The sequence below is a fragment of the Littorina saxatilis genome, linkage group LG12, assembly GCF_037325665.1.
Source record: "Littorina saxatilis isolate snail1 linkage group LG12, US_GU_Lsax_2.0, whole genome shotgun sequence".
Taxonomy (NCBI): Eukaryota; Metazoa; Mollusca; class Gastropoda; order Littorinimorpha; family Littorinidae; genus Littorina; species Littorina saxatilis.
The window spans coordinates 80,731,094-80,756,061 of record NC_090256.1 but is presented as its reverse complement, the minus strand read 5'-3'; the positions used below and the strand labels follow the sequence as shown (position 1 = coordinate 80,756,061).

The following is a 24,968-nucleotide window of genomic DNA, read 5'->3' as shown; positions in this document are numbered from 1 at the left end:
TGACAGTATTGAAACTTCGGTCGCAGTAAGCAGTCAGTATCGGCCTTTCTTGTCAAAGCGTAAGCTTCTTACCCTCGTAAATTGTCAGTTTAGCGTTTGGTGTCGCCTTGACTAAGTTCGTCCTTCCGTCTGGCGTGCAAGTCCATCAGAACAAACTAGTTTCAGTGTTGGGATTGAGCAATCAGTAGCATCCTTTCTTGTGAGCCCTCGTGCCTTGTCAGTTCATCGTTTGACATCGCATTGACTAACTTATGGACTAATTCGTCCTTCAGACTGGAACGCAAGTCCATTAGAACAAACTAATTTCAGTTTTGGGATTGAGCAATTAGTGTCATTCTTTCTTGTGAGTCCTCGTACCTTGTCAGTTCATCGTTTGACATCGCGTTGACGGTAAAATAATGACAACAAGTCGCGTAAGGCGAAATTACTACATTTAGTCAAGCTGTGGAACTCACAGAATGAAACTGAACGCACTGCATTTTTTCACAATGACCGTAGTCCGCCGCTCGTGCAAAAGGCATTGAAATTAACGAGCCTGTTTAGCGCGGTAGTGGTTGCGCTGTGCTGCATAGCACGCTTTTCTGTACCTCTCTTCGTTTTAACTTTCTGAGAGTGTTTGTAATCCAAACATATCATATCTATATGTTTTTGGAATCAGGAACCGACAAGAAATAAGCTGGAATTGTTTTTAAATCGATTTCGGAAATTTTATTTTAATCATAATTTGTATATTTTTAATTTTCAGAGCTTGTTTTTAATCCGAATATAACATATTTATATGTTTTTGGAATCAGAAAATGATGAAGAATAAGATGAACGTAATTGTGGATCATTTTATAAAGAATAATTTTAATTACAATTTTCAGAGTTTTAATGACCAAAGTCATTAAGTAATTTTTAAGCCTCCAAGCTGAAATGCAATACCAAAGTCCGGCCTTTGTCGAAGATTGATTCGCCAAAATTTCAATCAATTTGATTAAAAAATAAGGGTGTGACAGTGCCGCCTCAACTTTAAAAAAAAGCCGGATATGACGTCATAAAAGACATTTATCGAAAAAATGAAGAAAAAAATCTGGAGATATCATACCCAGGAACTCTCATGTAAAATGTCATAAAGATCGGTCCAGTAGTTTACTCTGAATCGCTCTACACACACACACGCACAGACAGACAGACAGACAGACAGACAGACAGACAGACAGACAGACAGACAGACACACACACACACACACACATACACACACACACACACACACACACACACACAGTCACACACACACACACACACACACACACACACACACACACACACATACACCACGACCCTCGCCTCGATTCCCCCTCTATGTTAAAACATTTAGTCAAAACTTGACTACATGTAAAAATGAACATAAATCACTTTGACAGTGTTAAAAATGATTGTTTGGGAAAAGTTCCTGGTTCTAGAACAAACCAGTGTTGGTGTTGAAAGTGAGCAATCGGCATTTGCTTTTCTTGTGAAACGCTACATACCCTCGTACCTTGTATGTTTAGTGTACGGCCTCGCCTTATCTAATTGACTGGAGCGCAAGTCTATCAGGCAGGATCTCTGTCAGTTTTGCTGTTATCCTAGCTTGCATTGACTCATTTGCCCGTCAGACTGGAGAACAAGGCCGTTAGAACGAGTGGCTTTCTCTTTCGGTGTCGGCCTAGCTGTGACTAATTCATCGGTTAGACTCGAGTGCAAATCCGTCGAAACCAATCAACGTTTGTTATAGCCAATCTATGACCAATTCATCCGTTTGATTGAAGTTCAAGTCAGACAGAACATTAGTTTCAATGTTGACCGCTTTGCATTGCATAAAACATCAGCTGTACTACAGTACAGTGCAGGTCTGTCGAAAAGAGTCACTGTCAGTCTTGCTGTCGGGCTTTCTGTGATTAGATTCGTCTGTCAGACTGGATTGCAAGTTCGACAGAACTGGCGAATCATCGTCAATTTCGCTGTCGGCTTGGTTGTGACTTGTTCTTCTATCAGACTGAAGTGTAAGTCCGTCTGAACGAATGACAGTCGGTCTCGCCTTGATTACCTCCTCTGAGATATGGTCAGACCGAGCCGCCGTCCGTTTTGACGTTGTCCCTACCTTCTTTAGCGCATCAGTCCGTCAGATTGAAACACACGACTTAGTCGGCCAAAGCAAGTCCTTGGCACGTTTGCTGCTTTCTTTGCGCCGGGTGACTAGCTTTTCTGTCACACTGGAGGGACAGCCCCTCCAAACGAATCTAAGCTGTTGACAGTTCCTTCCTGTCTCATTCAACTTCGCGACTGACATAGGCTACACGTCCGTCAGAACGAGTTATTGTCACTTCTGCTTGTCTGAACTACGAGACCGTCAGATCGAACCACTAGCACTTTTGAGGTCGTCCTTGTCCATCTGTCTGTCAACACAGACACAAACACAAACTCTGTCAAAACAAATGCCTGTTACTTATGATGTTTCCTTTCGTTCACTACTTCATCCACTAGATTGAAGTGCAAATCCGTCGTAACGAGCGACTGTTTACTAAACTCGTCCGTTGACCGGAAGTGCAAGTCTCTCGATTCTTATTTGTCAGTCTAACAAGTGTGTCCAAATGAATCACTGTCAGTGTAGCTGTCGGCTTTGCTGTAACTATAGTTCCTTCGTCCGACGAAAGTCCGTCAGAACGAATCACCTGTCATTGGTGGTCAGTCCCACAGGGAGCATTACAAGTCGGTTGAAAGTCATCGAGAAGTAATTATCTATTCCACAGTCAGGTCATTCTAGAGTAGTCGGAGAGACGGAATCTTGAAGTAACCTTCCGTCCGTATTCATCGTTGTAAGGAAGTCATTGGAAGGGAAGGGGCTGTACTCTCTTCCTTCCCCAAACTCCTCCTATGTAATGATCGATGTGGTCAGTCCTGTCTCCTTCCTAAAAGTCAAAAGGTCATCCTCTGTCCACTCCGTCTGTAGTTGCAGGCTACGTCTGCACCTTACTCTTTGATCGTTGCGCTCTGTCTCTGTCTGTCTGTTTGTCTGTCTGTCTCTGTATGCGTGTGTGTGTGTCTCTCTCTCTCTCTCTCTCTCTCTCTCTCTCTCTCTCTCTCTCTCTCCCACCCCAAAAGTAGAAAATGTTTGTTTAAAAGCTTCCTTCATTAAATCTCTCTCCATGGCATCGTAGCTGTACAAGACGTCCACATCATGAGAACTATTTGCATTGTATACTTTCGGTACAATTTATCACTGAGAATGTCAAAGCAGGAGGGGAGGGAGGAGGGGTGGGGGCGCTTAATTGGGAGTGGTCCCATTATCGCACAATTACCGTCTTCTCTGAACTTGCCTTGATTTGCTTCCAATGGTCCATCGTGTTGTCTAGCAGACTTCTCGAGGTTGAGCCGTCTACGTGAGGTTAACCCAGGGATGGCCTTAGTAAGATTTTCCTGTATTTTACCAGTTAAACAAACTTTTAAGAAGTCGCGAAAGGCGAAATTACTACATAACTCACGGAATGAAACTGAACGCACTGTAGTTTTTCACCAAGACAGTACAGCTTCGTCAATCCCCGCGAGAAGGAAATCGCTCACCTTCCACGTGCAAAACGCAGTGAAATTAACACGCCAGAATAGCGCGGGAGCGTATTGTGCTAAGCAGGAAAGCGCGCTTTTCTGTATTCTTGTTAACTTTCGGAGCTTGTTTTGAATACAACCTATCATATGTATATGTTTTTGGAATCAGGAAATGATAAAGAATAAGATGAAATCATTTTTGGATCGATTTCTTAAATTTTTATCGTAAGACTAATTAACCTATTTTCGTTAATTGTGATCACATTTTAAGAGTAAACATGACATATGTATATATTTTTAGATTCAGAATATTATGAAGAATACGATGCAATCAATTTTAAATCTGTTTGCGAAAAATCGATTTTAATGACAACTTTAATGAGCAAACTCATTAATTATTTTTTAAGCCTCCAAGCTGAAATGCAATACCAAAGTCCAGGCTTTGTCGAAGATTACTTGACCAAAATTTCAACCAATTTGGTTGAAAAATGAGAGCGTGACAGTGCCGCCTCAACTTTCACGAAAAGCCGGATATGACGACATCAAAGCTATTTATTAAAAAAATAAATAAAAAAACGTCTGGTGATACCATACTCAGAATCTCTCATGTCAAGTTTTATGAAGATCGGTCCAGTAGCTTTCTCTGAATCGCTCTTCACACACACACACACACACACAGACACACACACACATACACCACGACCCTCGTCTCGATTCCCCCCTCTACGTTAAAACATTTAGTCAAAACTTGACTAAATGTAAAAACGGGTAATAAAATCAGCAACAGGTCTTACATACCGGTTGATATTCGTTTGACCGTTGTTTTCGTGTTGTATATAACATGAAGTAGTCAGTGTATTTTAGACCTGCTATGACGGGTTGGCGTAACAGGGTGACAGGTTTTTACGAAAGTCAGGATTCGTATTGTACGATGGAAAAGAAAGTCGGTTTCACAAATGGCTAGCGTGATCACTAAACCAGGTCTGGTTATAGGGCGACGCTCACTGACTTAATTACGCCCACTCTCCTAAACTTGCAATTTAATGCCACCCAAAAAACACAAGTCAGATTGGTTCTTTCATTGGTTGACTTGGTGCACGTGCTGGGTCACATACGTTCTTTTCGTCATCTTCTTCTCGATGTAATCAGTGTCCAATTTCAAACGACATCGTCCGCCCCTGCCAAGACGCCCACACAAGTACGTCAGATTGATAAGGCTTTACTTGTGACGCAAAGATGTCAGCCTTTAAATTACTGGAAGTTTTTGTCTGTGGAGAAGATATTTTCTTTGTAAGAGGGTTCTATCCTTTTGGTAAATATCTATCAAAAACGATTTCAGTTTCATGTCTCGATAATCGAAGCTACAAGTTGAAATCTATGTATTTTCAACAGCGTGTTTCAGTATTGTTTCCGATGCCCATTGAACCCTACTACATTTGCCCCCAAAGTAAGAAAACGAAAGGTTCGTGATAATGTAAATGTATGATAGAACTGTTTATGTTTGGTCAGAGACTCATGTGGTCAAAAACGATCATTTGTGCGCGTCTTATTCCATCGGTCTTCGAAAATCACATCATAGACCTGACAGGCACTGGACCATACCGACCGTTAAATATGTGTTATTTGTTGAAAATACGATTCATCTACTAATGTCCAATCACACATACAAATGACAGATTTTAAAACAAATTTAGAGTCATGTTTTTTTTTTACCACAATGAGTTTGTGTGGATTTGTAGCTGACCGAACTTATTTGGCCTACCAAACAGTGAGACTGATCGAGCGCGTAAAACACAACGACGGCATCGATTCCCAGAGTGAGAGAGCCATTTTGGCGGATTTTGCGCTGGGTTGCTGCAGCTGATGTGCAATAACACGAGAGCCTCGCTGAGTAGTCCTCTCAAATGGGCGCACTAATGGCCAAGTCCTTGTTCTGTGTGTGTGTGTCAAGGTAAAGGATGAGTGCAATAAAAGAACAGGCGTTTTAAAGAGACCTTCCTTGCCGTGTTGACAATCCTGTCAATCACGCAGGGATTGGCTTGGGCGACGGTCATCGGTCTTTTGCCATGTTAAATTCGGAAAAGACCGACACACATGGGTCTCAATCCGTCAACTGACCGATAGGCATGCAGCAGAGTCAGTCTTATTTTTGTCTGCTGTCTTGTTCTTTTTGAATATGGTTATTGTGTCCTCAGAGCTTTTATTCCTCTTCATGTAAGACCATTGGAAAATAAACTAGAAAATGAAGAAATGAATTGAATTTTCCTCTCATTTGTACATTGTAAACAACTTTCAGAAGTTTTTCCTCACATCCGTAATGCACAATTGCGGCAGTCCCGTGGTGGAAGGAAATTATTTTTTTCTGGACTGATTGGTTTGCAAAATGACTGATTGATTCATGGCCGAGTCAGTCAATGGACCTCTAGTGGACAAAACCCAAGCCAATCCCTGATTCACGATACACCCGCTCTGGGATATGAGCACCCCCAGTACCTGTCCACCTGGACACATACCGCAAACTTACAGCCTGGCTGCTTCCTGTGTGGAGTTGACACTTTCTCTTTTTCCACCTGCTGAATATATTTTTTGTAACTGAAACCTTTGTACTTCTGCATCATCAATTCAGAAAAAAACCAGATTCCCACTCTGGTCATGAAACAGTCACACCGTTGACTTTTGGTATATTTCGGAGTGGAAGGGTGCTGTTATTCCAGGTGAAAGCCAGGCTAGGTCTGTGTTAGGGTACACACACGATCGTATACCCGGAACGCAAGGTATCTTTGACGGTTTCTGTTACGCATTCATGAACATCAGTTGCGCCAAAGAAGTAAAAGCGTCGTGTATTCAAAAAATGTTCGGAAATAAATCTTGTCGAGGTTTTTATATGGTCAGTGGAAGAGTTGTATTTCTTGAAAATGAGGCAAGCCAACTATATGTTGCCACAGGTAGATGATCTCACAAAATAATTAACTGAACTAGCTCAATGGGAATTACCTGTGGAGACACGCCACAGTAAATAATGAACTTCGATCCGCGCATTTGTGAACAAAAAGGCATGATATCGAGCGGAAAATGTTTAGACGGCCTTTTTTCAAAAAAACATGCAGATCAGAGTTTATTTAATACTGTTGTGACAGGGAAGGCTACCGCTCCTTTCACAGCAGACTCTGCACCCGAGTTGTTGGCCTTTAAGTCAACACCGGTGGGTTGTGTAATTCTGTTTGTGATGGGGTCTGGTGGTTTCCGATTGTCTGTATGTTCATGGAAACCTTCGGGTTTGCATAACAGTTTTTATAGGGCTAAGAAATTGGCCCTAACATTTTCAATCCTGTTTGATTGCACTTCGCCTCCCGAGGTGATCGTAGTGTTACGGCACTCGGTTACACTGTAATGCCAACTGCGTGTTTGCACTTGTCGGATTGATCGCTTTAGCTCGCATTTTAACATTGAAATAAAACACAAACAAACACAACTTGTGCAAACCTGGTATCACACATCAAGTCATGTACGTTTCTCTATATACTATTATGATATAATAAATTCCATGATATAATAAATTCCATTGGATTTCGTTTAGCTTCTCGTATCTCGTCGTCTCCCCCCCCCCCCTCCCCTTCTCTCTCTCTCTCTCTCTCTCTCTCTCTCTCTCTCTCTCTCTCTCTCTCTCTCTCTCTCTCTCTCTCTCTCTCTCCCACCCCCTCTTTCTCTCTCCATCCTTCTATTTCTCTCTCTCTTTCTACCTCTCCCTCCCTCTCTCCCTCTTTCACTCCATCTCTCCCTCCCTCACTCCATCTCTCCCACCCCCACCCCCTCCGCAGCACTCCTCCGTCTATCTCATAGCGGTTGACTGGTCTTTCAGGAACCAATAGCTCTCCCTTCCCTACCCTATTCCCTCTCAGTCATGTGGTTACACTGGAAGCAATAGTCTCCTCTGCCGTTATAAATCTTAGCATACGAAGCGTGTTATCTTCACCAAACACGCATTGTGCGCGTGGAAATTGCTTCGAGGCTCATACACTGAATTATTGCTAAAATAGCGCAGGCAATTTCGTCTTGTCTCTTTCAGTATCTATACAATTAGCCGAAGAGAGAGTGTGGCTGGGTGGTGGTGTGTGTGGGTAGAGGCGGCAGAGGGGGGGGGGGGGGGGGCGTTTGTTTGCCACTCTAACTACTGTCCAAGAACGGAGAGACAGACGGACGAACTAACTGACCGACCGACCGACTGACAGACTGTGAGAAGGTTATTCAAGGAGAAGTGACACTATATGCCGTGACTTTCAGGTCGCTCTCATATGAAATATGTAATTCAGACGTACAATATGCATGGTAACTGAGAACAGCATACGATACAGAATACAAACTAAAATGATTAACAGACGAGACAAACTAGGACAGTGTGAAGATGGGGAGAAGATCGATTATTTGATATCCGCCCCAGTAATGAAATAATAAACAAAGAGAAATTTCGCGAAAAGAATTGATAATTTAGGTGAAGGTTTACATGTTTCCCTGTATACCTGGTGGTTTGGTGGCTGTTTGTTTTGCTAGAGAACGAAGGTTGTTCTCAAAGTCTATGGCCCAACTAAACAATCAGTGATCAGTTTTGCACAGACTGTTATTACTGATTTTCCTTTGTCAAGAAACGTGTATTGATCAATTTAGTGAAGGTTGTAAAACGTGTTATGAACAATTTTTGGGGGGTACATTTTCGTGTACCTCTAAATGTGTAATTGAAATTAAGGACGTCGCTCGGCGTCGATAGTCGGCAAATGTCTAAACCTATTTTAATCGCCGAAAACTTTCGCAGAGCAGCCAAACGTTTTTACGGCAGAAGAAAGTTGACGCCATGGACTACCTTAAACTTACGCAAATATCCGAAAATGTTACATCCATTTCGGAACATTCGCCAAGGACAGTAAATTCAAGGAACAAACCTGTGAACGATATGACCTACATTTTTTTTTATTTTTATTTTTTTATTTTTTTAGAGAATCAGGTCTTAAAAAGGAGGAAGCATTAAAGGGAGGTACATTTACAACGGTTATGAACAGAACATCCGGGTGAAGAAACAAGGTCTTAACTCGGGGGTCTTGAAAGGGAGAATCCACTGAGCAACCTTGACCTGACCTGACTTGCCTTTACTTAACTTATTCCTTGTCCATTTCAGACGCCGTCAGAGAAAGTAGCACGTGCAGGCCACGTGCTGCGGACAGTGCTGATGACCAACGCGCCTCACATGATCCGTGACCGCAAGTTCCACCTGCGGACGTACCGGCGCTGCATGGTTGGGTCCGAGATGACCGACTGGCTGCTGTCCCAGAACACCTTGATGCAGACACGGCAACAGGCGGTGGGAATGTGGCAGGTACTTCTAGAGGAAGGAGTGCTTGTACATGGTGAGTGAGCATGGAGAACAGATTAAAGTAGTATATAAACACATGGTGGATCGTTCAAGAAGGCGGATGGCACGTACAAAGTCTGGTGTCAAAATATTGTATGCATTTGCAAGCTTTCGTATTGCTTCCATTTATCTCATGTCGCCACATCACTGCTGTCATGAGCACCAGTTTAAAGGCAGGTAGATGTGTTGCTGTGTCTGCTCTTTCAGTATGTCACCATTCAAGGACACGCATCAGTTGACAGCGTGTCACGACATAAATTTGCTGTTTCTGTATGTCACGAGCACCATTCAAGGACCCACATCAGTTGACAGCGTGTCACGTCATAAATTATTCTGCTGTTTCTGTATGTCACGAGCACCATTCAAGGACACGCATCAGTTGACAGCGTGTCACGACATAAATTGTTCTGCTGTTTCTGTATGTCACGAGCACCATTCAAGGACACGCATCTGTTGACAGCGTGTCACGACATAAATTGTTCTGCTGTTTCTGTATGTCACGAGCACCATTCAAGGACACACATCAGTTGACAGCGTGTCACGACATAAATTTGCTGTTTCTGTATGTCACGAGCACCATTCAAGGACACGCATCTGTTGACAGCGTGTCACGACATAAATTGTTCTGCTGTTTCTGTATGTCACGAGCACCATTCAAGGACACGCATCTGTTGACAGCGTGTCACGACATAAATTGTTCTGCTGTTTCTGTATGTCACGAGCACCATTCAAGGACACGCATCAGTTGACAGCGTGTCACGACATACATTGTTCTGCTGTTTCTGTATGTCACGAGCACCATTCAAGGACACGCATCAGTTGACAGCGTGTCACGACATAAATTTGCTGTTTCTGTATGTCACGAGCATCATTCAAGGACACACATCAGTTGACAGCGTGTCACAACATAAATTGTTCTGCTGTTTCTGTATGTCACGAGCACCATTCAAGGACACGCATCTGTTGACAGCGTGTCACGACATAAATTGTTCTGCTGTTTCTGTATGTCACGAGCACCATTCAAGGACACACATCAGTTGACAGCGTGTCACAACATAAATTGTTCTGCTGTTTCTGTATGTCACGAGCACCATTCAAGGACACGCATCAGTTGGCAGCGTGTCACGACATGAATTGTTCTGCTGTTTCTGTATGTCACGAGCACCATTCAAGGACACGCATCAGTTGACAGCATGTCACGACATACATTGTTCTGCTGTTTCTGTATGTCACGAGCACCATTCAAGGACACGCATCAGTTGACAGCGTGTCACGACATAAATTGTTCTGCTGTTTTTGTATGTCACGAGCACCATTCAAGGACACACATCAGTTGACAGCGTGTCACAACATAAATTGTTCTGCTGTTTCTGTATGTCACGAGCACCATTCAAGGACACGCATCAGTTGGCAGCGTGTCACGACATGAATTGTTCTGCTGTTTCTGTATGTCACGAGCACCATTCAAGGACACGCATCAGTTGACAGCGTGTCACGACATACATTGTTCTGCTGTTTCTGTATGTCACGAGCACCATTCAAGGACACGCATCAGTTGACAGCGTGTCACGACATAAATTATTCTGCTGTGTCTGTATGTCACGAGCACCATTCAAGGACCCACATCAGTTGACAGCGTGTCACGTCATAAATTATTCTGCTGTTTCTGTATGTCACGAGCACCATTCAAGGACACGCATCAGTTGACAGCGTGTCACAACATAAATTGTTCTGCTGTTTCTGTATGTCACGACTCCCAGTTCGAGGCCAAGTATCTGGTGTACTGTTTCAGTGCGTCATGACACAACTTGTACTCTTTCTGTAGGCCACAACCACCCGTTGGAAGATTATCTTCCTGTCCGTGTAAACGATCATGTTCACCACCACATATAAATTATGTTGAGGATTCCTCGTGGAATAAGACCATCCTTCCACTTGTACACTTGTTGTACTGTTTCAGCGTGTCACGACAAGTACCCGTTCTTTTGTTTCAGTATGTCACGAGCATCACTGAATTCAAAGACAATTAAGTACCTTATTGTACTGTTTCAGCGTGTTACAATAAGTACCCGTTCATCAATTTCAGTGTGTCACGAGCATCAGTTCAAAGACAATTAAGTACCTTATTGTACTGTTTCAGCGTACCCGTTTATTTGTTTCAGTGTGTCACGAGCATCAATTCAAAGACAATTAAGTACCATATTGTACTGTTTCTGCGTGTGACAATAAGTACCCGTTCATGAATTTCAGTGTGTCACAAGCATCAGTTCAAAGACAATTAAGTACCTTATTGTACTGTTTCAGCGTACCCGTTTATTTGTTTCGGTGTGTCAAGAGCATCAATTCAAATACACGTACGTACCTTATGTATTGGTTAAGCGTGTCGCTACAAGAACCCGTTAATATTTGTTTCAGTATGTCACGAGCACCAGTTCAAAGACTTGTACCTTCTGTACTGTTTCAGCGTGTGACGACAAGTACCCGTACATGTGTTTCAGTGTGTCACGAGCATCAGTTCAAGGACAATTAAGTACCGTATTGTACTGTTTCAGCGTGTCGCAACAAGAACCCGTTTATTTGTTTCAGTATGTCACGAGCACCAGTTGAAAGACATGTACCTTTTGTACTGTTTCAGCGTGTGACGACAAGTACCCGTTCATGTGTTTCAGTGTGTCACGAGCACCAGTTCAAGGACAAGTACCTGTTCTACCGGTTCACGGAGGACGACCAGGGGGTGGGGGTCACGCCCTCAGCAGCAGACAGGAAGGAGTGTGAGGAGGAGCTGCAGGAAAGTCTCAGAACTCTGGCACAGATCGGCCCTGATGCCATGATGAGAATGATCCTCAGAAAACTGTGAGTTTCACCTGTGTGTGTGTGCTGAAGAGGGTGGGCTGTAAGGGCTGGGTAGAGGTTGGGGGCTGGGGAAGGGGGGGTGTACGGGTAAGTAGGGGGTGGTGGGAGGTAAAGATGCTGTTCAAATGTGTGAAGAATATGTGAAGAAATACAGGGTAAGTCTTAGAACTCTAGCTCAGATCGGCCCCGATGCCATGATGGGGAGAATCCTAAAAAAACAAAACGGTGAGGTCTTATGTCCCTTATGTGTGTATGGGATATGGGAGGAGCGAGAATTTGCTTGGTAAAGATATTATTCAGCAGTATTAGAATTCTGGAATGAGTCGGTCCTAATGTCATGATGAGGATTATCCTCATAAAACGGCAAGTTTGACCTCCGTGAGTTCCAAAGTACGGAGGGATGGGTGTGAGTGGGCTGTGGTGGTTGGAGGTAGAGATGCGGTTTGGTTTAAATGTCTCAAGAAATTCAGGGAACTCATCCTAGCATATAATCACGTTATGTCCCAAATAGACGCTTGTTCTGGTGGGCACAGAAATATTAAGTGAACATAGCATAGGGAACTCATAGATCTTGCACAGATTTGGTCTGATGGCATGGTTATCATTTTTCTTAGAAAGCTTTACGTTTCGGACTTTAGTTCGTCTCTCTCAGTCTCCCATTATCGTGGATGGGGGGTGGGGGGGGGGGTGATGCCGGTGATAATGTTTTTTGCGATGCATGGCCGGGATGAACTGCACGAGAGTCTCAGAAAGAAGGGGGGGGGGGGGTGAGTTGGCGGTAGTGCTGGGATGTATAGGTGCTCCTTTACTGTGTGACGAAATGCAGGGCGGAGTCAGAACTTGACTCGGAACGGCCGGGCCCGATGCCAATATTTGTGTGGATGGTTCTAAGAAAACTGTGAGGTTGGCCTGTGTCAGTGCTGAAGAGGGGAGTAGTAGGGAAGAATGGGTGGGCGGTGGTGGTGGGAGGTACATAATATACACTTTGGATGTGTGAAGAAATGCAGAGAAGTCCTCTCTGTTTCTCTCTGTCTGGCTGTCTGTTTGTATATATCTCTTTTTCTACTCTGTCTCTGTCTCTCTCTCTCTCTCGTTCCACCTCTCTCTCTCGCTCTCTCTCTCTTTCTCTCTCTCTCTCTCTCTCTCTCTCTCTCTTTCCACCTCTCTCTCTCTCCCTCTCTCTCTCTCTCTCTCTCTCTCTCTCTCTCTCTCTCTCTCTCTCACCCTCTCTTAGATAACAATTATCAGAAGAATCCCCCCCATTCTCTTTGTGACATGTTCCCGTTTACTGTGTGCAACTTATATGTATACCTATACGTATATGCCGCGCGCCGAGTCAGTGTAACTTGACGCGCATCATTACCTCAAACTGTTATCATTTCCATGAACATATGTGTCTACAAAGCTAAAACAAACCACGTGCGGCTGTTGTCTACTGTACAAATATTTGATCTCGCTCTCACGCATAATAACACACAATACAGAGCTTCCCACCACTTTGAACACCTGCTGTTCATAGAATAACGGCTGTGGCGCAGTATGATTAGTAAGCAAGTCGTGTTTTCCGAGGAGCATACAGTTGCCTTCGATTGTAAAGCACTGTTAGATGTGTCGCCTGCTATGGGAATTTACTGCCGAGCTCTATAGTTTAGCCAGTGCTGTGACAATAGCATGTAGAATGTACTAGTTTTAATCTCAGACAGAATGTTCCTTTCCTCAAATGAATCATACGCTACATATTCACCGCTTTAGATTGAGTGCTACTTCAGTATGGACGCTGCCAATGCAACCTTGAACAGGAATGTGAGGTTTGTGCTAGAGGCACTACTGAGAATGTGCCAAGAGTACTTCATGTCTGTCATGTGCTTTATTGAAGTGTTTGTACCTTTCCGCTTGGATTAACTAAGCACCTGTTTTCGCAGCGATGAGAAAAAGGACTTAGTCCGTGCCTAATGCATTTCGATAGTACTTCGTGCAAGATAATGGAAACAGTAGTGTGAATACTAAGTCTGGCCTTGGATTAAGACGAATGACAAACTTTAGGAAGACTGTATGAAGCTGTGTCAGAACTTACAAAATCCTACTCGTCGAAACAGCAGAGTGCAGGCCGTTGCTAACCCTGTTCTTGGAAGTAAACACTCAGGGATGTCTGCATGATACGTTTGACTGCGTATAATGCGCTTTTGTCCTCATTGTGTCTCCTGCATTTCCCCGTAGTTAAAAAGAAAAACTTTCGAAAAAGGTACTCGATATAAGCCACAAGAATGTGTGTTGAAAGCACTTGTGACGAGGGTTGTGACAGATTTGAAACGTCAGTGTATACGCCAGCATTTGCATATTAGGATTTTCTGCGCCACGTACTTGACTGTGCATAAATGACACTCTCAGTGATAATGTGGATGATGGGAACGTCAGTGTACATTCTACATTTTCCTGTTGAAACAATCGGGGTTCCTGCAAATGGCCTTCAACTGTGCAATGAGCACTGTTTGTCCACAATCTGACTAATTGACACGCCAGCGTTGTCGGTAAAGGTCACAATCAATCCGTGTTTTCAGGGAAAAGGCACTGCAGACTGCGCGTAAAGACTTCCCGTTTGTGTTGTGACTGAAACGGCATTGTACACACCCAATCCTCCTGAAATGAAAACGAATATCCGCTGTTTCTGTAGAAGCTCTGTTTCCAGTAAGTGGATGACGAAGCCGGGGGACCGGGTGCACGTGGCCATGCCGTAAGGCGGAATTCTGGCATTTGATCAGTGTTTGAGTGGCCCGCGGTGTGGTGGAAGAAAATAAAATCCCGCAGAAAGATAACATAACCGTCATCTTATAGTACTGCCGGTGGCTCCGATTCGATTTTTCGCAGACTTTTCATGACTTGCATACACCCCCACAAAATGTGCTTCACTTGGATTCTAACCTGCTGGTCCTCAGTACGGAGAAACTTTCTGGACGGCCAATTTGTTCGTCTCAAACGCCGGCACAGACCCATGAAAACCGTAGCAGCCCACATGCAGCTTTACTCACGACTGCTGGTGCCTATTTTCAGACCCTCCGAGCGGACGCCAGAAGAGATCGAGATCATCTACGAGGAGTTGTTGCACATCAAGGCGCTGTCCCATCTCTCCTACATGGTCAAGCGAGAACTGGCCTCTGTCCTCGTCTTCGAGTCCCACGCCAAGGCTGGGACTGTTTGTGAGTATGGCTGTTGTTGTTGTTGTTGTTGTTGTTGTTGTTGTTGTTGTTGTTGTTGTTGTTGTTGTTGTTCTTTCTCTTCTACTTTGGTCAGTGTATGTGAGCATGCGGTAGGGGGTGCGACGTCTCTCTCTCTCTCTCTCTCTCTCTCTCTCTCTCTCTCTCTCTGTCTCTCTCTGTCTCTCTCTCTCTGTCTGTCTGTCTGTCTCTCTCTCTCTCTCTCTCTCTCTCTCTCTCTCTCTCTCTCTCTCTCTCTCTTTGAGTGTGTGTTGGTCTGTCTGTCTGTAAGTACTGTGCGGTGACCACGATATCTTTTGTCTTTGAAATCCGTTGGTCAAAAAGATGAATGTCTGCCTTTCTGTCTACAAGTCTGTCCACTTATCTGTCCCAGTGACTTCTTCTTCTTGGCGTTCGCAGAGGTTACACGATCAGTCCAGCACTGGTGATAAATGTTGTCGTTTTCTCCAACTCCTGTCGACTGCCATATAGTTTGGTCTGCAAGGGAGTTGGTGACGGCCACACTTCTTTCCGTCCTCATCTCGTAAGGGACATCGCTGTAAGATGTGTTCCGCTGTTTGGTCTTCTTGACCGCAGGCACAGGTTGGTGATGGCGCCACCTTGAACTTTCGGTTCATGTGAGCATTGAGCCTGTTGTGGCCAGTACGCAGCCTGATGAGGTTGACTTGCTGCTCTCTGGACATTGTGTGGTAGTCATCTCTGTTTGTCCTTGGCCTCATCAATGCCTTGATGATTGTCTTCTGCTCACTAAAGCTGACACTGTTTTCAGGTTGGTCTTCCACGGCTCCTTCTTTCGCCAGCTCATCTGCCCTTTCATTTCCTGGTATCCCACAGTGTGCTGGTATCCACTGGAGGACAACTCTTCTGGTTTGTCTGACCATCTGTAATGCTTTGGCCAGCTGTGGGAGTTTGTCGTTCTCTAGGGCCTGAAGGACTGAAAGGGCGTCCGAGAGGAAGACAACTTGGTAGCAAGGGTCTGCGGAGTCCTGAACCAAGGAGCCGGCCTGCATGAGAGCTTCTGCTTCTGCTTTATAGTTTGTGCAGTGTTTGCCAGTGGCAACGCTGGATGTAGCTGTATGTCCCCCAGGGAACTGGATCAGAATGCCAGCACCTCCATTGAGCACGGCGTTAGTTGCTGATCCATCGGTGTATACATGGATCCACGCCTCTTTTGGGTACTGTTCGTCGATCAGGGCTAAGGTGAGTGCCTGTCGAGCTGTGTCATTCTGACCTTCTCCTGAGGTAACATGTGGTACACTGGTGCAGATCTGGATGCCTGGTTTCTCTGTTGCCTTGGGGGTTTCCTCTTCTTCTTGAGTCAGAGGTAGAGTGTTCTGTGGGAGGACTTCCCTGTACTGTCGAGAAAGTCTCTTGCTCTCGTGTACAAAACTACTCCGTTTGAACCGGTTCTTGGTGAGGTTGCTCAGTCTGTGCTTTATGGGGTGGTCGGGTAGGCACTTGAGCTTCTCGGCCTCTACCATAGTCTTGGCTTCTCTTCTCTGACAGAGGGGTTGGATGGTGGTAAGCTTCTCCCTTTCCTTGATGGGCGTGGATTTCATTGCACCAGTGATGAGTCGGAGGGCCTGGTTTTGCACACGGTCGAGGGTCTGCAGGTTTGTCTTGGCTGAGGTTGACCACGCTATGGAGCCGTACTCGAGGTGGGGTCTGATTGTTCCCTGGTATACTGTCTTCAGTATCTTCTCGTTTGCTCTCCAGGTGGTACCTGCCAGCTTCCTGAGTATGGCTAGCTTGCGCCGGGCCTTCGTCTCTGCCTGTGCAATGTGTGATTTCCAGGTCTGCCGTCTATCCAAGGTGACACCAAGGTACGTCGCTTCTTCATCCTTTCTCAGAGGAGTTCCACCAAGCCTGATGGTTCCGGCTTTCTGCTTTGGCGACAGTGTAAATAGGGTGGTGGAGGATTTCTCCTTGTTGATGGATACGCACCAATCTTCTGCCCATGCGTTCAGCCTATCTGCCGCTTGTTGCATTCTGTAGGTGGCAGTACTTGCGTGCTCCTCCCTGCACCAGATCACAAGGTCGTCTGCGTAGAGAGCAGCTTTGATCCCCTTGGGCATCTCAGAAACCAGATCGTCGATGAAGAGAAGGAAGAGTGTGGGGGAGAGGACTCCGCCCTGAGGGACGCCATGACGAAGGAGGAACTTCTTGCTTTTGGTCTGGTCGACGTTAACTGTTGCCCTGCGGTTGTAGAGGTAGGAGCGAATCCACTGGTACATGTTGCTGGACACGCCTTTCATCAGCAGTTTTACAAGTAGTCCATCTTTCCAGACCTTGTCAAAGGCCTTCTGAAGATCTATCCAGGTGACGAAGACCAGCTTCTGTTCCTGAAACTCAGAAAGGCATCTTCAACTTCTTGCGCCAGGTAAGTGACCTGATCTTCGGTGCTGCGGAACTGTCGGAATCCAGCTTGTTCAGGGGCGAGGAGGTTCGTGGATTCCAGGTACCACCTGAGGCGCTCGTTCACAATTCTCTCCAGGGTCTTCGCAACACAGCTGGTGAGGCTGATTGGGCGATAGCTGGTGGCCTTCTTTGGATCCTTCCCTTTTTTTTAGGATGGGGATCATGATCGCTTCTCGCCAGAGTTGTGGTAGCGATCCTTCTTGCCAGCTGCTGTTGAAGACCTCGAGTAGCTTGTTCTCTGCTGCACTACCAAGGTGGGTTAGCATCTCGTTGGTGATGCCGTCTGGGCCAGGAGACTTCTTCGCCTTTAACTTTTTCAGAGCTGAGTGCAGCTCGTGGAGTGTGAGTGGTTGACTCATGGCGTCCACTGTCGACTGTCTGGCAGGTCTCTCTCTTTTCTCTTTTCTTGCTTCTTTCTGTTTCTCGGGGCTAACATGGAGGTTGCTCCCAGCAGCATGCTTTCCAGTTAGCACCTTCCCGTTCTCTTCTAATGTGATCTTTCCTCTGCTGGTGTTCTCATCATTCAACTGCTTGGTAAGCCTCCAGAGCTTTCTGCCATCCTTCTTAAGGTTCAGAGAGCTTGTTTTCTCTTGACAGCTTCTCCGTCTTGCCTGTAGCTTCTTCTTGAGAAATTTGGCTTTGGCTTCCTGGAGGCGGATGTTGTTGTTTTGTGACGGGTTGACTTCTGCTTCCCTTCTGGCGTCTGCCAGATCATCATCCAGTTCCTGCAATTCATTGCTCCAGTAGGGCTTATAGTCTCTCCTGGCACCCCTGGGAATGGACTCACGCGCTGCTCTGAGGATGCTCATGTTGAAGTCCTTCGCCACCATGTTGATGTCTCGACCCTCGACTCTGATGTCTTTGGTGAGTTCGCTGGTGCGGTGTCTAAAGAGGAACCAGTTCGCTCTTTTGTAGTTCCACCGTGGGAAGGAAGCTTCAGTGCAGGACTCCATGCCCAGGGTCAAAAAGACTGGCCGATGGTCACTTCCACCTAGCTGCTCTCCGACTTCTCTGCTGGTTAGCTGGTGCATGTCTTCCGTGCAGAAGGCTAGGTCAGGAGTTGATGTAGTGTGCCATCTTCTGGAGTAGAATGTAGGGCAGTCAAAGGGACTGTTCAAAAGAATGAGACCTTTGTCGTCCTGCCAGTTCTCCACCTCTTCTCCTCTCCGATCCAAGTGGTCGTATCCCCAACTCTGTGAATGACTGTTGAAGTCACCCACCACGATGAAGTTGGAGGCCTTTGCGGGGATCGTGTCAAGGGCGAGGTGTCTATCGTTGGGGCAATAGAAGTTGACAAGATGGAATTCTGCTGTCTTCGTCTGGATTCGAATCACCTGATATTCGGAGTCCTCCATGTGCGTTTCTATCAAACAGGCATTGATGTTGTTCCTGATGAGGGTCAGGATTCTTCCTTTCCTTCGGTCTGTTCTGTCGGACCTAAGGCACTGGTAGCCTCTCACTTTGAAGGACTTTTGGGGTGTCAGGTGCGTCTCCTGAATACAGCAGATGTTGATGTTTTTCTCATGCAGGATATGCTCCAACTCTGTCTTCTTGTTCAGGATACTTTCTGCGTTCCAGTGCATGACCTGAAAAGGTCGCTGCTGACTGGGTTTCTTCCTGGTTGTGGTGGTGCCAGTCACTCTCCTCCCGCGTCCCCTGGCGTGACAAGACGGACGGGAGGGACCTCCAGTAGTTGGGGCTGGGTCCCTTTGAGGCATGGGATCCGACGCTGCTCCACCCTGGGGGGTCCTCAGTGGGCGAGCGCCATTTCCATCTGTGCTGGTTGATTGTGTCATCATTTGCGTAAGCGCGTGTACCCGTGGTTTGTTAGAATGCGCCGTGCGACCCGGGTCCTCCGTCTTCAGCATTCGAGGTTTTCTGTCGGGGTTACCTCACCCTTAGCTCATGGCCCGTACGTCCTACCCTGAGAGCACAGGGGGGAGGATTTGCCGGGATCCCACCCGGAGCTAGGGTTTTAATGCGCCCTTAATCACATTAGATGAGTCCCGTCAATGGACGATGGAGCATTTCAAAGGGGGTAGCAGTGCCGCCTGCTACCCCACTCCGCCCTGGTAGGAAACACCGCCAGTTTGGTCCGCGGCCGCAAGCGGCTGATCTCCATATCTGAGGACCGTTCCCCTATCCGCCACCCGGGGACGCGCTGGGTTGGGGGTGGTCGCCCCACCTGAAAATCCCACACTGGGTTAAGGAAGATCAGCCTGTCCCAGGTCCCAGTGACAGGGTATTGGAGCATAATTAAATCTGCGTACCAGCGTCTAGTATGTAGTCTCGTATTCTCTTTGTTTGACCTAGTGCTCATATGTTAATTTTGTAGAATGCTTAATTGTTCTTGTAATATCACTCATAAGCCATATATTGAAATAATTGTCTCTATTGAGATCATATTATTATTGTAATGTGTTGGGAATTAGTTTGGTCACATACATATTTATCCTCTCTGTGCTGAAACTCTACTGACTTTATTGACGAGAACCTGATGTTAACTTGCAGTGTTCAACCAAGGGGACGAGGGGAAATCTTGGTACATCATCCTCAAGGGGTCGGTCAACGTGGTCATCTATGGCAAGGTGAGACCGCAGACACTGAAAAGTTACACATTTGACAGAGGATCTGATCAGACATTTTATGAGTGTGGTCACCTTTTTTTCTGCGTAGAATTAACGATACCTTTATAGATTTGTCAGAGGATCTGATCAGATATGTGAGTGTGATCAACTAGGGGCTAGTGCCATGCCCAAAATGCGTCACCGTTGGTCATTTTCTGTGTAGAATTAAAGATACCTTTACAGATTTGTCAGATAATCTGATTAGTGTGCTCACATTGGGGCTGGTGCCATGCCCAAAATGCGGCACCGTTGGTCATTTTCTGTGTAGAAGTAAATTTACCTTTACAGATTTGTCACATGATCTGATTAGATATATGTTAGTGTGATCACCTTGGGGCTGGTGCCATACCCAAAATGCGTCACTGTTGGTCATTTTCTGTGTATAAACCTTTACAGAGTTGACAGAGGATCTGATCAGATATGTGTGTGTGGCCAACTAGTGCTAGTGCCATATGCCCAACACGTGTCAGCGTTAGTCATTTTCTGTATATAATTAGTGATACCTACGTTCCTGTGTAAAGTATTCAGGCTTTTACATCAGATGCACCAGGACACTTGCCGAAAATCGACAGCGTGGCTGCTTTACGAGGGATACAAAGCATTCTTGCACTACCACACACACCAACAATAAACAGCGTGGCTGCTTTACGAGGAATACGAGCATTCTTGCACTACCACACACACCAGCAATAAACAGCGTGGCTGCTTTACGAGGAATACGAGCATTCTTGCACTACCACACACACCAGCAATAAACAGCGTGGCTGCTTTACGAGGGATACGAGCATTCTTGCACTCTCACACCAAAAATCAACAGCGTGGCTGCTTTACGAGGGATGTGAGCATTCTTGCACTCACACACACCAGCAATAAACAGCGTGGCTGCTTTACGAGGGATACGAGCATTCTTGCTCTCACACACACCAGCAATAAACAGCGTGGCTGCTTTACGAGGGATACGAGCATTCTTGCACTCACACACACCAGCAATAAACAGCGTGGCTGCTTTACGAGGGATACGAGCATTCTTGCACTCACACACACCGGCAATAAACAGCGTGGCTGCTTTACGAGGGATATGAGCATTCTTGCACTCACACACAACAGCAATAAACAGCGTGGCTGCTTCACGAGGGATACGAGCATTCTTGCACTCACACACACCAGCAATAAACAGCGTGGCTGCTTTACGAGGGATACGAGCATTCTTGCACTCAGACACACCAGCAATAAACAGCGTGGCTGCTTTACGAGGGATACGAGCATTCTTGCACTCACACACACACACCAACAATCACCAGACTGGCTACTTCTTCTGCAAAATGATTTGTTTGGCTGAATCATTTTGCCGTTGTAGGTGTCAGTAAGGAACTTAATTCAGCGAAAAAGAACCAACTCGAAAAAGCAGCCGGGCTGTAGATTTGTCCAGGCTTAAATGAGAGCGTTCTCGTCACGTGTTTTGACAGACTTGTTGCGGTGTACACAATCGGGATATATACAGGAAGTGAGGTACAGTATCTTCAATACTATACAGGAAATGGTCACCAGTCAGGTGTGATAATCCTGACACCAGCCCCAGGCAGTCTAACAAGTGAACCTGCTCATATATTCTGTATTATAAAATGATGTGCATATAATGGTCTTCAATGGCCTTGCAAAAGCGAGAATGCGCTCGCATATTCGCAAGCACAAGTACACGCTCGCGCTTGCACGTTCCGACGCACGGGCACACACAAACAAACAAACAAACAAACACCCCCCCACACACACACACACAGCATTCAGTGTGTACATTGAATTGTTCGTTATAACTGTTCAATTTTTCCCCCCCAGGGAATTGTTTGCACACTTCACGAAGGGGATGACTTTGGCAAACTTGCGCTTGTCAACGATGCTCCCAGGTAAGTTGTGTGTGTCTGTGTGTGTCTGTACTATTGCATTGTGCCCGTGAGTGCTTGTGGATTGCTGGAGCAAAGAGAGAAGCTGTAAAATACGTTGCCCGTGCGCACAAAGCACTGTCACAGCTCTTCCTCTCTCTGAGATTGGGTTATGGGTGTCACAGCTGTCACTGTTTCCAATTCCCTGTTTTATTATTGAACACAGCCATCACAAAAGGCGGAGTGATGGCTTCATGTGTCGGATCGTTTTTACGTTCGAAGAGCACTTGTACTGCCTTTATTGGGATCGAAGCTTGGAGGTGTGGGGTGATGGTGGGTGTTGGTAGGAGGGGTAGGGGGTAGGGAGGATGATTGGTTTGAGTGAGGAAGAAAATGGCCAAAATAGATTTACTTTCTCTCTCTCTCTCTCTCTCTCTCTCTCTCTCTCTCTCTCTCTCTCTCTCTCTCTCTCTCTCTCTCTCTCTCTATATATATATATATATATATATATATATATATATAGAGAGAGAGAGAGATTTACTTTCTCTCTCTCTCTCTCCCTCCCTCTCTCTCTCTCTCTCTCTCTCTCTCTCTCTCTCTCTCCCCCTCTCTCTCTCTCTCTCTCTCTCTCTATATATATATATATATAGAGAGAGAGAGAGATTTACTTTCTCTCTCTCTCTCTCTCCCCCTCTCTCTCCCTCCCTCTCTCTTTCTCTCTCTCTCTCTCTCTCTCCCTCTCTCTCTCCCTCTCTCTCCCTCTCCTTCTCTCCCTCTCTCTCTCCCTTTCTCTCCCTCTCTCTCTCCCTTTCTCTCTCTCTCCCTCTCTCCCTCTCTCTCTCTCTCTCTCTCTCTCTCTCTCTCTCTCTCTCTCTCTCTCTCTCTCTCGTCTCACGGAATGTTTGCACACGCATGTGTGTGTGTGTGTGTGTGTGTGTGTGTGTGTGTGTGTGCGTATGTGTGTGTGTGTGTGTGTGTGTGTGTGTGTGTGTGTATGTCTGTGTGTGTGTCTTCGTGTGTGTGTGTGTGCGCGCGCTATTCCTAACACGTTTATGTTGTTCAGGGCAGCAACGATAGTACTGAGGGAGGACAACTGTCATTTCCTTCGAGTTGACAAGGATGACTTCAACAGAATATTAAGGGTGAGAACTTTAATGTCAGTGTAATGTGTCTGTACAGAAAATAAAGAAAGAAAGAAAACACACACAAATACGTTGACAAATAATGAAAACTTCGATTCATCCGGTCCTTCGCCATGAGTTGTTGATCAGAAAAGCGCTTCAATGTTGAATTTTACTGCAAGTTGTTAGTCACCGTGATTTGTATTATTTTCTGTGTTGAGAAAAAATCGTTGAACTTGGCAAGGACTTCAACATCTTTAAATTTTGTAAGGTGTTATTGCGATTCTGTCGACAAGATCGCCCCTTTGCCTGCTACTAAAATGAAATGACAGTCTGGTAGCAACAACACTATTCCGATAACTGGTAGAGGAGCTCTCTTTGGCAGTCAAATCAAATCAAATAAACTTTATTATCTCAGACTGAGAAATTACATGGGCGGCGCATGAACTTGAAGACCAACGAAACACTACAACATTCTTAACATTAAACACTAACTAATACGTTTGTATCAGGAAATAGCATCATGAACCTATATTTTCCCTGATGTAAACGGGTATTCTCTTGAAATTGTGTACAGAGTAATGTATTTAAGTATGTTTTTGTGAGACGCTTAGAACTGTTTTAGGATTTGCGCCATATGAATATCCTCATTATTATGGTTATTATAATAATGATGGTAGTTGTGGTTGTAATCGCAGGACGTGGAGGCCAACACAGTGCGACTGAAGGAACACGGGCAGGACGTGCTGTTACTGGAGAAGATCCCTGTCAACGTCCCTCTGCACGATGGCTCCTTCCAGTCGCAGTACAAGTACGTCAAGTCAGTGTCTTTGTTCTAGTTTTTTTTCTATCATTTATTAATACGCAGATAAGCTGATAGATATGAACTGATACTCACGATTGTTAAATTCAGAAGGAAGGAAGGACAAGCGCGGGAACATACTTATCGCCTATCTATATAAGAAAGGAAGAAAGAAAGAAAAGATAAGCGCGGGAACATACTTATCGCCTATCTATATAAGAAAGAAAGAAAGAAAGAAAGAAAGGAAAAGCGCGGGAACATACTTATCGTCTTTCTATATAAGAAAGAAAGAAAGAAAGAAAGAAAGAAAGAAACAAACAAACAAACAAAAGAAAAGACAAGAAAAGCGCGGGAACATTCTTATTGCCTATCTATATAAAAAAGAAAGAAAGAAAGAAAGAAAAGTGTCATGAAGTGGATTGTAGTGTGAATAAGGTGTTACTATTCTGTATACGTGTTCTGCCCTATCTTATTACACTGACTTCAATCTTCACACTAAAACACTCCAACACAAAATTTTGGGAGGATGCAGACTTATTATTTCCTCACACAAAATACAGGGTGACACAAAAAAAACAGATCTATCCCACCAAAAGTTTAATATTTTCTGAAATAATCAGCCGATTCTTTTATTTTTTCAGGTGAGCCAAGCTGAAATGATGTTCTAACAGCCCACCAAGTTTGAGCTTCAAGATGTCATGGACAACGGAGCATAAGACATTTATAGTCGAGGCCTATTTTCGGTCGAATTCTATCCAGACTGGTCAGCCGCAGATGTGACCCAGAGTGGTCCCCCTATTCACCGGACTTGAACCCCCCAGATTTTTATCTGTGGGGGTACCTCAAGGACAGGGTATATGGCAACAACCCCCAGACCATCCCTGATCTTAAGGCAGCAATAACAGCAGCTGTAAGAGCGATCCCACATCTGCGGCTGACCAGTCTGGATAGAATTCGACCGAAAATAGGCCTCGACTATAAATGTCTTATGCTCCGTTGTCCATGACATCTTGAAGCTCAAACTTGGTGGGCTGTTAGAACATCATTTCAGCTTGGCTCACCTGAAAAAATAAAAGAATCGGCTGATTATTT

General features: G+C 45.2%; 1 protein-coding gene across 2 annotated transcripts in view; it reads left to right on the top strand.

Annotated features, from left to right (window-relative positions):
* LOC138982900 (rap guanine nucleotide exchange factor 4-like) overlaps positions 1-24,968 on the top strand; it is a 76,009-nt gene that overhangs the window by 26,792 nt on the left and 24,249 nt on the right. Inside the window, exons 4-10 of one of the 2 annotated variants that reach the window (XM_070356297.1) lie at positions 8,733-8,961; positions 11,636-11,819; positions 14,868-15,013; positions 19,961-20,037; positions 21,910-21,977; positions 23,017-23,095; positions 23,773-23,885. In XM_070356297.1, the coding sequence (XP_070212398.1) occupies positions 8,733-8,961; positions 11,636-11,819; positions 14,868-15,013; positions 19,961-20,037; positions 21,910-21,977; positions 23,017-23,095; positions 23,773-23,885 (896 nt within the window). Of the gene's footprint in view, positions 1-8,732; positions 8,962-11,635; positions 11,820-14,867; positions 15,014-19,960; positions 20,038-21,909; positions 21,978-23,016; positions 23,096-23,772; positions 23,895-24,968 lie in introns of both variants that reach the window. The other variant, XM_070356296.1, reaches the window with a different exon arrangement.